Raw genomic sequence first — 14,546 nt, forward strand, 5'->3', positions numbered from 1 at the left:
CCTGAGAAAACTAAATTCGCCAAAGAAACTCTTTTCTAAATTAAAAACATTGTCCAAATAGAAACTATGGCAGAGACTAATATTGTACATAAACTACCCATGTCACTGTTACTCCTGTCTAGTTCCAAACGGCAGATTACTTTGAATATGCTCTTAGACTCTGAGGTGTGTTAAGTAAATTTTGCTTGAATAAACCATAACTTTCTTAAAATTGTGACTGCAATGTAGTAAGAGATTATTAGCTTTAATTTGCAAAAACAAAATGCAGGTGAAATCACTGGCTGACCTCCTTCAGCCTGCTGTATGAGAACTTATTCCACACTGCCTGATATTTTAATTTCATCAAAACAGCAGACTGATCAAGCAGAAAATGTTACAAGAAAATGGCACCACTGGTACTGTGATTGACAGGAAAATATTTGCATACAAAACATTCCGAGCACAAGTCAAAGCTCAGAAATGAAAGTGCTTTCTGGTTCAGTGATGAAACTAATAGATACACTGTACAATGTGTTTGTTTTTAATAAAGTTGGTTTTGATTCATTAGAGATTGTGAATTTTTGCTTTTCTCTTCTTGTTTTGAGGTGGAGTCACCAGTATGAAATTCGTGGTTACAGAAGGACATACGGGACACATCCGAAGTCAAGAACAGTTCAGGTAAAAGTTAATTCAAAATCTTGCCATATCACATTGCTTTGTTGAATGATAATTTTCTTTAATCCACTGACTAGAGATCTGAATTTATATTTTTTTTTAAAGAAATTTTTAAAAGAATAGATAAAAGATGACTTTGCTAGCAGCTTAAGATGGCCACCTAATTTGCAACACTGTATCCTACATTGCAAGGCCTGTGAGGAGGGAGACAAAGTGTTTGCTCATCCTAGTAAGAACCACGACCCAGGAAGTTTAAGGGAATTGCTTGTTCTTTTTCTTTTAGCAAGAAGAAATACTGCTAACTACTATGTTTGAATCACTGATTGACTGTCATGTAGGATTTATCAGTACTAGTAGAGTTTTATTAATAATTCTAAGCTGTTGTAGTACAAAGAACAAAGATAATTACAGCACAGGAACAGGCCCTTCGGCCCTCCAAGCCTGCGCCGATCCAGATCCTCTCTCTAAACATGTCGCCTATTTTCTAAGGTTCTGTATCTCTTTTCTTCCTGCCCATTCATGTATCTGTCTAGATACATCTTAAAAGACTCCATCGTGCCCGCATCTACCACCTCCGCTGGCAATGCGTTCCAGGTGCCCACCACCCTCTGCGTAAAGAACTTTCCACGCATATCCCCCCTAAACTTTTCCCCTTTCACTTTGAACTCGTGTCCTCTAGTAATTGAAACCCCCACTCTGGGAAAAAGCCTCTTGCTATCCACCCTGTCTATACCTCTCATGATTTTGTACATCTCAATCAGGTCCCCCCTCAACCTCCGTCTTTCTAATGAAAATAATCCTAATCTGCTCAACCTCTCTTCATAGCTAGCGCCCTCCATACCAGGCAACATCCTGGTGAACCTCCTCTGCACCCTCTCCAAAGCATCCACATCCTTTTGATAATGTGGCGACCAGAACTGTACGCAGTATTCCAAATGTGGCCGAACCAAAGTCCTATACAACTGTAACATGACCTGCCAACTCTTGTACTCAATGCCCCGTCCGATGAAGGAAAGCATGCCGTATGCCTTCTTGACCACTCTATTTACCTGCGTTGCCACCTTCAGGGAACAGTGGACCTGAACACCCAAATCTCTCTGGACATCAATTTTCCCCAGGACTTTTCCATTTACTGTATAGTTCACTCTTGAATTGGATCTTCCAAAATGCATCACCTCGCATTTGCCCTGATTGAACTCCATCTGCCATTTCTCTGCCCAACTCTCCAATCTATCTATATTCTGCTGTATTCTCTGACAGTCCCCTTCACTATCTGCTACTCCACCAATCTTAGTGTCGTCTGCAAATTTGCTAATCAGTCCACCTATACTTTCCTCCAAATCATTAATGTATATCACAAACAACAGTGGTCCCAGCACGGATCCCTGTGGAACACCACTGGTCACACGTCTCCATTTTGAGAAACTCCCTTCTACTGCTACTCTCTGTCTCCTGTTGCCCAGCCAGTTCTTTATCCATCTAGCTAGTACACCTTGGACCCCAAGCGCCTTCACTTTCTCCATCAGCCTGCCATGGGGAACCTTATCAAACGCCTTACTGAAGTCCATGTATATGACATCGACAGCCCTTCCCTCATCAATCAACTTTGTCACTTCCTCAAAGAATTCTATTAAGTTGGTAAGACATGACCTTCCCTGCACAAAACCATATTGCCTATCACTGGTATTGGTAAGGTTATTTTTTTTAGCAGTAGCAAAAGGGTCAACTAATAAAGAAAGAAATGGCAGGGTTGTTTCAACCTCGAGAGTGCACCTCCTGTGTTATGTGGGAGCTCCAGGATGCTTCCCATATTGTGGAGAACCATTTGTGCAGAAAGTGTCGTCAATTGAAGCAGCTTGAGCTCCATGATTTGGAACTTGAGCGGCAGCTGGTGACACTGCGGTCCGTTCTTGAGGATGAGATCTACGTGGATAGCACGTTTATAGATGTGGTCACTCCACAGCTTAAGAGTATGCAGGGAGAGCGGGACTGGATGACCATCAGAGACAGTCAAAAAGAATCAGGCAGGTAGTGCAGGAGACCCCTGAGTGCATTTCACTCTCCAATAGGGAGTCAGTTCTGAATACTCAGGAAATCGATGCTTCACTTGGGGAGTGCAGCCAGAGCCAAGTCCTTGGCACCACGGGTGGCTCAGCTGCACAGGGGGGTACAGGGAAGACTGGAAGAGCTATAGTGATAGGTGATTCAATTCACAGGGAACAGACAGGCGTTTCTGTGGCCACAGACGTGAATCCAGGGTGGTGTGTTCCCTCCCTGGTGCCAGGGTCAAGGATGTCACTGAGCGCTGCAGAGCATCCTGAAGGGGGAGGATGAACAGCCAGCAGTCATGGTCCACATCGAAATCAATGACATAGGTAGAAAGAGGGATGTGGTCTTGCAGTCAGAATTTTGGGAGCTAGGTAAGAAATTAGCAAGCAGGACCTCAAAAGTAGTAATCTCCGGATTACTCCCAGTGCCACGCGCAAGTGAGTATAGAAATAGTAGTACAAGACAGATGAATGTGTGGCTGGAAAGATGGTGCAGGAGAGAGGGCTTCAGATTCCTGGGACATTGAGACTGGCTCTGGGGGAGATGGGACCTGTACAGGCCAGACGGGTTGCATCCAAACAGAGCCGGGACTGAGTTCCTTGTGGGACATTTTGCTAGTGCTGTTGGGGAGGGTATAAACTAGTTTGGCAGGGGATGGGTAGACTCAGCTGGGACGGAAATTAATGGATGAGTCTAGAAGACAGAGGAAATGAGGGTTAGAAAATTAAAAAAGAGTTTGGCAGTGCTCAAGGGTATCTATTGCAATGCAAGGAGTATAGCAAATAAAGCAGATGAACTGAGGGCACAGATAGACACATGGCAGTATGATATCATAACTATTACAGAAACATGGCTTAAGGAGGGACAGGAATGGCAGCTCAACATTCCTGGTTACAGGGTTTGTAGACACAATAGGGAGGGAATAAGAAAGGAGTGGGAGTGGCAATTTTGGTCAAGGAAACTATTACAGCTGTGAGGAGGGATGATATGTTGAAAGGTTCATCAAATGAGGCCATATGGATTGAGCTAAGGAACAAAAAAGGGGCAATCACACTGCTGGGAGTGCACTATAGACCCCCAGTCAGAGGGAGACAGAAGAACAGATATGTTGGCAAATCTCTGAAAAGTACAATAACAACAGGGCAGTAATAGTAGGGGATTTTAATTACCCCAATATTAACTGGGATAGTTATAGTGTGAAAAGGAATTGAGGGAGCAGAATTCTTGAGGTGCATTCAGGAGAACTTTTTTGCCCAATATGTAGCAAGTCCAACAAGAGAGGGCACAGTTTTAGACTTAGTTTTAGGAAATTAAGTCAGGCAGGTGCAAGGAGTGGCAGTGGGAGAGCACTTTGGTGGTAGTGATCATAATTCAGTCAGTTTTAACATAATTATGGAAAAAGACAGAGATAGAACAGGAATTAGAGTTCTCAATTGGGGCAAGGCCAATTTTACTAAACGGAGGAGTGATTTAGTGAAAGAGGACTGGAAACAGCTACTTGAAGGTAAATCAGTGTCAGAACAGTGGGAGGCATTCAAAGGGGAGATTCAAGGGATTCATGTTTCCACAAAGAAAAAGGGTGAGGCAGCCAAATCTAGAGCCCCATGTCAAGGAGCTTACAGGGTAAGATAAGGCAGAAAAGGAAAGCTTATGTCCAACACCGAGAACTCAGTACTACAGAAAGCCGAGAGGAGTATAGAAAGTGGAGGGGTGAAATCAAAAAGGAAATTATTAAAGCAAAGAGAGGGCATGAAAGAATATTGGCATGCAAAATCAAGGTGAATCCAAAGACGTTTTATCAATACATTAAGAGTAAGAAGATAACTAAGGAGAGAGTGGGGCCCTTAAAAGACCAAAAAGGTAACCTATGTGTAGGATATTGGTATGGTTCTTAATGAATACTTTGCGTCTGTCTTCACAAAACAGAGGGACAATGCAGATATTGTAGTTAAGGAGGGTGTGAAGGATTGGATGTGATAAACATAGGGAGACAGGAAGTATTAATGGGATTAGCATCCTTAAAAGTTGATAAATCACCAGGGCCAGAAGAAATATATCCTAGGCTGTTCAAAGAAGCAAGAGAGGAAATAGCAGAGGGTCTGACCATCATTTTCCAGTCCTCACTGGATACAGGTGTGGTGCCGGAGGATTGAAGAATTGCAAATGTTGTACCTGTTTAAAAAGGGAGCGAAGGATAGATCGAATAATTACAGGCCAGTCAGTCTAACCTCGGTAGTGGGCAAATTATTGGAATCTATTCTGAGAAACGAGATAAACTGTCACTTAGAAAGGCACAGGTTAATCAAGGATAGTCAGCATGGATTTGTTAAGGGAAGATCTTGTTTGACCAATTTGATCAAATTTTTTGAAGAAGCAACATTAGAACATTCGAACATTAGAACATTACAGCGCAGTACAGGCCCTTCGGCCCTCGACCTGTGAAACCATCTGACCTACACTATTCCATTTTCATCCATATGTCTATCCAATGACCACTTAAATGCTCTTAAAGTTGGCGAGTCTACTACTGCTGCAGGCAGGGCGTTCCACGCCCCTACTACTCTCTGAGTAAAGAAACTACCTCTGACATCTGACCTATATCTATCACCCCTCAACTTAAAGCTATGTCCCCTCGTGTTTGCCATCACCATCCGAGGAAAAAGACTCTCACTATCCACCCTATCTAACCCTCTGATTATCTTATATGTCTCTATTAAGTCACCTCTCCTCCTCCAAGGAAGATAGATGAGGGTAGTGCAGTTGATGTGGTCTACATGGATTTTAGTAAGGCTTTTGACAATGTCCCACATGCAGACTGGTTAAAAAAAATAAAATCCCATGGGATCCAGGGAAATGCAGCAAGGTGGATACAAAATTGGTTCAGTGGCATGAAACAAAGGGTAATTGTTGACGACTGTTTTAGCGACTAGAGGGATGTTTCCAGTGGCGTTCTGCAGGGCTCAGTACTGGGTCCCCTGCTTTTTGTGGTGTATATTAACGATTTGGACGTAAATGTAAGGGGCATGAACAAGAGGTTTGCAGGCGACACAAAGGTTGGCTGTGTGGTAGATGGCAAGGAGTATAGCTGTAGGCTGCAGGAAGATATTGATGGTCTGGTCAGATGGGCAGAAAAGTGGCAAATAGAATTCAACTTGGAGAAGTGCGAGGTGATGCATTTGGGGAGGTCAAACAAGGCAAAGGAATACACGATTAATGGGAAAATACTGAGAAGTGTAGAGGAAGTAAGGGACCTTGGAGTGAATGTCCACAGATCCCTGAAGGTAGCAGGACAGGTCGATAAGGTGGTTAAGGCGGCATATGGAATCCTTTCACTAGCAAGGGTACAGAGGTGACATAAAAATGTAAATTAGTTCGTGTAGCAGTGACATGGGATAAATTTTTGTCTCTGGGCTATCTAGTTAGTGTCACATGCGAGGAAACGTATCATAACTCATTGCTACCCGCAATATATCCCCCATTTTAACGTACCTATGGTCAATTGTACTTCCATATATAAAACAGGTAGCATGTGTCTGATTATGGGTGAGTGTGATGGAGCCCTCATGTGCAAACTGCATTTTGTGCAGCTGACTTGTTGGGTGCTTTAACTTTGGATTCCACAGGTGTTTTTGGAGACAGTCCCCGATTTGAAATTGAAACTATAGGCTTCCATGATTTGTGGAGTTAAACCCAATTTGGACAAACAGTCTTGTGACTGAGAACAAACATGCAGTTTTTTTAATCAGAAGCATGTGTTTGGAGCTGAGGTTTCAGTTTTACAAGAAACCTTTGCAGAGTGGTTATTAAAAGAGAATGCAAAAGCTGGGTGTTGCTTTTAAAAGTTTCCCAGAGCTGCTGAACTGAACCCATTTTCTGGGAGCTACCATATAGAAAATACAAGTTGCTACCATTGTTTCCGGTGCCTTAAAGAGTTACGTAAGGCAGGACCAGTGAAGCTACGTCACCAGTCTGGTGAGAGTAAAACCACAGAAGTTCTACAAGGATGCGCAGTTTTGATGGTGATCGTATCGATGGGTTTGGATTGCAGAGAAACTGCCAGAGTGGGAACCAGTGTTTCCATCTTGGGGAGACAAGTTCTGGAGATCTACTTGAAATGTTCAAAGACCTGAAGGACTTTGGGATTGGAGGATTGTCAAAAGACTTGTGAGAGATATCCCTGTTGCAACTGATAATTAATGGTGGTCTCCACGGGGACATAATCTTAAAATTAGAGTTAGGCAATTCATGGATGATGTCAGAAAACACGTCTTCACAGAATCATACGATGGTTACAGCACATGAAAAGGCCATTCAGCCCTTTGTGTTCATGACGACTCTCTACAAGAGCAAAGGTAGTGGAAATCTGAAACTCTCTTCCACCAACAAGCTGTTGAGGCTAGGTCAATTGAAAAATGTTAAACTATGATTGATAGATTGTTAGACAAGGGTATTTATGGTTATAGAACAAAGGCAGGTAGATAGAGTTAAGATATAAATCAGCCATGATCTAACTGAATGGTGGAACATGCTTGAGGGGCTGAATGGTCAAATCCTGTTCCATTATGACCAACTGAAGTGCGCATAAAACCAGAACAGAATACTCAGTAATTTTCTGGAACATCTAATTGGAGACCATCTCCAAGATTGTTTTGCTCACCATCCATATTCCCCTCTATTACCTTTCAATCACACTATCCTCTGTGTCCATCCCTGGAATACACACTTTGTCAAGTCATTTACAACTGCAGTTTCAAATTCCCAACTGACTAGCCTTTGGCCTGCCATTCAGCAGTTACTTTTGCAGCTGTCGATTTGCTCAACCACTTACTCTATCCACTTTTGATACCCTTGCCCCCAGCAAAACCTTTATTCTCTCCCATCCTGGTCATTTCACCACCATAAGAGAAGATAAAGCCTTTATTCATCTTCTAGTATATTGTTGTTATAAATAAAGATTAAATAAAAACAAGACTGGGGAAGAGAGAGAGCGAGTAATCCTGTTGGAAGAGAAGAGGACAGGGAAGGAAGGCAGACCTGACTACAGTGAGATGTGGGGAGAAAAGAGAAAGAAAAAGGGACAGGTAAACTGACACTGTTGTGTGGGGTGAGAGAAAGAGAAAGAGCCTGGATTTTAAGGATAGCACCTCCCCTGTCCCCACCATGTGGTTTTACTGGTGAGAAGAGAATAGCTGTACCATGGTGTATGGCTGAGTACAGAACTGTTGACTGCGTGCATGTTGGGTGTGCAAGGACATGCGTTTGTGCATGGCTTCAGGTCAGGGTGATGCTTTAGGGGGAGTCTGCAATGGCCTTAGAAGCTTGCTCAATGTGTTCAAGCAAGAAGAGCTGTGGTAGAAGCTAGGTGCTGAGGGGTTCAACAGGCTGTGCTTGGTATTCAAGGTAGATGACGGTGTGCATCAATGTAGCAGGGACACTGTAGGCATAGCTATCACTGATCACACCCCACGCCTCTTCTCCAATGCATGCCATGCAAGGAATCTCTTATTTGCTGGGGTGCAGATAAAACAGAGATACAGACAGACACACTGGAGTGAGAATGGCATTTTACTTGTGTATATATATTTTTTTCCCTGAGTCACCATTTCCTTCAGTCAGTGAGAGGACAGTAGGTCCACAGCACACAGCTTGGTACAGGACCAGGTCACATGCACTGGTGCTAAAACTGGGTGTGTGGAAGAGGTTGCAGCATAACTGTTAAATAGATCAGAACAATGCTATGATTTTGAGATGAGCAGCAATCCCCTGACACAGTGTTACATGGAAAGTCAGGGGGTTGATCACAAAACAAGTGCAGGAGAAGGTGCTTGTATACAAGCTGAAAGCAAAGAGATACAGCCTAAGGAAAGAAGAGGGCAAAGAAGAGATTGGAAGAAAATAGAAAGAGGGTTAACAAATTATCAATTGATAGATTTTTGGGCCCCTAGGGAATCAAAGGATATGGGGATAGGGTGGGAAAGTGGAATTGATGTCGAAGATCAGCCATGATCTTACTGAATGGTGGAGAAGGCTCGAGTTCTACTCCTGCTCCTATTATGTTCAAAGAGTGAGAAAATGAGAGAGACATTGACAGGAGGACAGACAGCAAGGGAAATCAACTAATGTAGTTTAAACATTTTAACCATCTATATTTCCAAACTTGTCGTACTTAAAAATAAAAGCATTCCTTACTTGCATCAGCCTTCTACAGACCAATAAGAGAAGGACTAATGGCGCAAAGATTCCCAGCATAACTCCTGCACAATAATAAAATAGTTCACTCCTGCAAGAGGAAGGAGATCACTTGTGATCATTATGAAAAAGAGATATACATCTACAATAATTTGCAAAAGAAAATTTTTATTCAGCCACCTGACCACATAAGCATTTACTCCAATTTTTCAGTATACACAGTAATTAAATATTTGCAGTCATGGAAATGCACAACATACTGCAAAAGAAAATGGTATGCAGGGTAGATGATGGTGTGCATCAATATGGCAAAATAAATTCTTAATTCTTTAACAAAGTGACAATGTTTCTTACAAGCTTCCTATTCACCCACTTTATGATTTAAAAATGTAAAATAACATTGGAAATCAATCATTTTTGGTTCAGCCCTTAAGCTGGATATTATTTAGGATAACATTTGAATCAGAATCATTTAAAGCTAATGAATCCATTAAACTGTGTAGGCCTTAGTGTGACACAAAGATTACATGTATGTGTGTTAAGCAATTTGTATACAATACCTGCTAACAGGTCTTGCATAAAGGAACAGGATAATTCCAGCCACAAACAGGAACATCAGCTTTGGTTCAAATGCTACAAGAAATACATATTAGATTAGATTTCAATTGTTTAACTTTTCAATGTTGAATACTTCCCTCTAAACATCAGTGCACCTGACTCCAGCACTCAATTTTCATGGAGCTAGCACAATTATTTTTTTCCTTTGAAGTTGCATTGTCCTTTTCCCTTATAGAAGAATGTTTGAGTACTTTACAAGAGGGCATGAGAAAGAATCGAGAGGGCTGGATGGGAACTGAAGAGATAGCCAAATGGGTGAACATGGGGACACAGCAGCAGATGCTTAGCTCTATATTTTTGCATGCTTTATTACATGCATTGTGACAGCAATGTGAAGAGATTCTACAAATATAACATGGAAAGCAAGTATGTATGGATATCTTTTATGGGGAAAAACCTGTCTGTTTCCCATTCACTTATTTTAACGATTGACATCGAAAGCATAGAGAGTAAAGGCTCTCTGTAGGGGTATGGATAAAGATGAAGAGTTAACAGTAATGTTCAGAGCTATAACTACTACCATAATCAAATGCAATACCAAAAAATGGCCAACTAAGCAATCTTGATCATGGATATAGCTTTAATCTGAGTAACATCATGAAGTCATATATGCAATTTTAAAAATAGAATAGTTCAGTAACAAATAATCTTCAAAACTTACACTTTCTTGTTACGGTAATGGTGTACTCCGTAGTAAGATTCACTGGTTTTACTTTGAAACAGGTTTTACAATCATAACATTCAACACTAATGATGAATTCAGAAGCTGGCGATTTTGATGATATAACTTGATGGTAAAAATGTACAATAAAGTCGACCACAGTTTCAGGTTCATTAATAATGTTTTCTTCTGAAGGATAAGTAAGCTCCAATAACCCAGAACTGCTTATTTTTACCTATAAAGAAAAAATATTAGCTGTAAAATCATACTTTGATTTTTTGAAACTCCTTTGTAGGCTGAACAATTTTTCCAAAGTCAAGCTACTCTTATCATGGTACAGAATGAAAATAATCAAATATAACTAAAACAGTTTTGTGCATGCAAAGATAAACAAAAACTGTAATGATTAACCATTTTCAGCCTTTATATTTTCAGAATTAGATTTCACAAGGTATCATTTCAGTCATTCTCACCGAAACCAAAATTTCAGTTTTCACTCATTTCAATTAAAAAGTGAGTTTTGCTTTATATTCATTCGATATTCGAACCAAAATTAGCAAATAGAGAAAGACTGACACAACTTGCACTTGTAGAGCACCTTTCATATCCTTAAGATGTCCAAACGTATCTTATAGCCAATTATGTACTTCTGAAGCACAGCTGCTGCTATGTAGAAAAACAGGGCACACAATTTGTGCACAGCAAGGTCCCACAACAGCAAAGATTAACTAGTTATGTATTAGTTTTGATATAGCTGGTTAAGAAATGCTGGTCAGGAGAATTCCTTTGCTCTTCTTCAAATAGTGCCATAAGAAGGTGCCGATGGTTAAGATTTCACGACTTCATACAAAATGTGAACATATGGAGTACACTGGCTAAGGCAATTATTAGATACAAGTGGTGCAGTAGGGAAAATTCATTGAATATTTGAAGTAATAGTTGATGAAGTGGCCAGATAATCTTTTCCAGTCACTTAACTGCCCACATTGCAGTCAGCTTCAGTTTTCCCACCAGTGCACAAGAATCCTCTGCCTTTCAATTTAAGAATCTCAAATTCAAGAAAGACAGAATTTAACCATGCAGAGAATGCTTATAATCTGTAACTACACTAGTAAATTTTATAGGCAATGTTAGATGCTGCACAAACTAACTCATGCATTATTTTGTAACACTGCCTTTATGTAAGCCAGTAGATAAGCAAGTTTGAAAAAATTCAAATGCAAGATGATTTGCTATTTAGTGTACGGAGATCATATTCTTTATGATCCAACTTTAGCCATGAGATGAGTATAACTGTGCTTACCAATGAGAAACAGTACACATTCTTGAAAAAGATTTTGCAACAAATTTAACAGTGAAGAACCAAGGGGCTTTGCATTAATTTCTCTCAGGTGGTTTTTGTGCACTGAAGCATTCCAAATGCTGCAACAGCTGCATTGAAAAGGTAGATACTGATAAGGAAGAGCATTTGGCATGTCCTAGCTTATCCATCAGGAAAGTAACTACCACACACTATTATAGGATCGAGTTGTTAGTAAATAGTTCCAGTTTTCTTTTGCCTCAAGTACCCTACCTGAATGTTTATTCTATGTGTGAACCAGTTTCTGAACAAATTGAAATAAGATTGAAGACAACAAGAATCGGGGAAAACTCTCCACTGGCTGGAGTCATATCTATCACAAAGGAAGATGGTTTGGTTCTTGAAGGCCAATCATCTCAGGCCCAGGACATTGCTGCAGGAGTTTCTCAGAACAGTGCCCCAGGCCCAACCATCTTCAGCTACTTCATCAATGATCTTCCCTCCATCACAGGGTCAGAATTGGGGATGTTCACTGATGATTGCACAGTGTTCAGTTCTGTCTACAACTCCACATATAACAAAACAGTCCACACCACATGCTGCAAGACCTGGATAAAATTCTGGTCTAGACTGATAAGTAGCAACATTCACACCACACAAATGCCAGCTAACGACCATCTCCAACAAGAGAGAGTCTAACTACCTCCCTTTGACAGTCAGCAGCATTACCACTGAAGAATCCTCCACCATCCACAAGCAGGGGGGGGGGGGGGTCACCATTGACCAGAAACTTCACTGTACCAGCCTCATAAATCCTATGGTTACAAGAGCATGCCAAAGACTGGATATTCTGTGGTGAATTACTTTTTCAAAGCCTTGCCATTATCTACAAGGAACAAGTCAGGACCGTTATGAAATACTCCCCACTTGCCTGGATTAGAGCATGCCAACAACATGGAAGTAGCTTAGTACTATCCGGGACAAAGCAGCCCAGTTAATTGGTACCCCATCCATTACCTTCAATATTCATTCCCTCCACCACCAGTGCACCTTGCCCGCAGTGCGTACCATCTACCAGACGCACTGCAATAGCTCACCTTGGCTTCTTTGACAGCACCTCCCAAACCTGTAACCTCTACCATCTGGAAGGACAAGGGCAACAGGCATGTGGGAACACCACCACCTGCAAGTTCCTCTCCAAGTCACACACCTGATTTGGAGATATACTACCATTCCTTCATCGTCACGGAGTCAAAATCCTGGAACTCCTGACCTAGCACCACTATGGGAGTGCCTACATCACATGGACTGCCGTGGGTCAAGAAGGCTGCTCACCAAGAGCAATTAGGGATGGGCAATAAATGCTGGCCTGCCAGTGATACCCACATCCCACAAATTAAAAATTAAAAAAAACTCCCAATAATCAGTTCTCAATTTGTTCTTCAACAGCTTGTACCTACGGATCTTGTACCAATGTCCATGTTATTTTTTTAAAATATACTTTTAATGAGGTCCACTCTCAGAAACCTACTTTACAGGCTGAAAAGTCCATGCATAGCAACCTTACATCATAACTTAGTCCTTGGAAACTAAGCATCAGTTTTGTGATGTTGATCTACACCACTCCAGAGCTTAAATACCTCAATTGTGTCTTCAGAACCAGAAATGAACACAATACGGACAGAATGGATTCACCACAGCAGTATAGCTCTTAAATAAATATCCCAGAGTACACAACATTTCGAATAGACAGACAGCATGGAAAAGGAGGAGTAGTCACCCTTTTATTAAAGGATGGCTTAAGGACAGTAGTGAGAAAAAATCTTGGCTCAGAAGATCAGGAAGTACAATCAGTATGGATGGAGATGAAGAATAACAAGGGTGAGAAAATGCTGGTCAGAGTAGTTTATAGGCCCCCTAACACTAGTTATATCGCTGGACAGAGCATTAAGCAAGAAATTATTGGAGCTTGTAACAAAGGCAATGTAATAATTGTGGGGGACTTGAATCTTCATATAGACTAGATAAATCAAATTGGCAAAGGTTGTCTGGAAGATGAGTTTGTGGAATGCTTTTGTGACAGTTTGCTGGAGCAATACATTGTGGAATCAACTAGGGATAAAGTTATTTTAACTGTAGTATTGTGCAATGAGGCATGTTAATTAGTAATCTCATAGTAAACAATCTACTGGGAAAAGTGATCACAACACAAATGAATTCCATATTAAGGATAGTGTTAGATTAAAAGAAGAGGTTTATAATGTTGCAAAAACTGGTAGTATGCTTGAGGATTGGGAGTGGTTTAGAAACCATCAAAGGACCAACAAAACATTGATAAACAGGGAAAAAATAGAATGACAGTAAACTATCCAGAAATAAAAAAAACAGATTGTAAGAACTTTTACAAGTATATAAAAAAAAAGAGTAGCTAAAGCAAACGTTGGTCCCTTAGAGGCAGAGACAGAAGATTAGGGAATGAGGAAATGGCACATTGAACAAATATTTTGTCTTTGTCTTCACAGTAGAATACACAAATTACATATGAGAAATAGAGGGTAACCAAGGGGTGAATAATTACCTTAAATTCCTCACTCTTAATTATCAGCAGAGAGGTTTTAGAGAAACATGAGGGACTAAAATCTGACAAAGCCCCAGGATCTGATGGCCTACATCCTAGGGTTTCGAAAGGGGTAGCTGCAGAAATAATGGATATGCTGTTTATGATTTTCCAAAATTCCGTAGATTCTACAGCAGTCCGAGTAGATTGAAAGTTAGCAAATGTAACACTGCAAGGAAGGTACAAGGTGGCTGCAAAGAGAGATTATAGACAGGTTCAGTGAGTGGGCAATAAGGTGGCAGATGGAGTAAAAGGTAGGAAGTGTGAGGTTATTCACTTTGGTAGTAAGAATAGGAAAGAAGAAATTTTTTTTGAAAGGCTTAAGCTTGTAAATGTTGATGTTCAGAGGCACTTCGGTGCACTAGTACAAGGAACACAAAGTTATCGTGCACATACAGCAAGCAATTAGGAAGGCAAATGGCCTGTTGGTCTTTATTGCAAAGGGGTTAGTGTACAAG

At 40.9% G+C, this 14,546-nt stretch overlaps 1 protein-coding gene across 2 annotated transcripts in view; it reads right to left on the reverse strand.

The window, feature by feature from the left end:
• nemp2 (nuclear envelope integral membrane protein 2) overlaps positions 1 to 14,546 on the reverse strand; it is a 69,698-nt gene that overhangs the window by 32,679 nt on the left and 22,473 nt on the right. For both annotated transcript variants that reach the window (XM_068035642.1, XM_068035643.1), the window contains exons 3-5: positions 10,172 to 10,406; positions 9,453 to 9,525; positions 8,893 to 8,983 (exon numbers count right to left, since the gene is read on the reverse strand). In XM_068035642.1, the coding sequence (XP_067891743.1) occupies positions 8,893 to 8,983; positions 9,453 to 9,525; positions 10,172 to 10,406 (399 nt within the window). The remainder of the gene's footprint in view (positions 1 to 8,892; positions 8,984 to 9,452; positions 9,526 to 10,171; positions 10,407 to 14,546) is intronic.

The sequence above is a fragment of the Heterodontus francisci genome, chromosome 7 (assembly GCF_036365525.1).
Source record: "Heterodontus francisci isolate sHetFra1 chromosome 7, sHetFra1.hap1, whole genome shotgun sequence".
Taxonomy (NCBI): Eukaryota; Metazoa; Chordata; class Chondrichthyes; order Heterodontiformes; family Heterodontidae; genus Heterodontus; species Heterodontus francisci.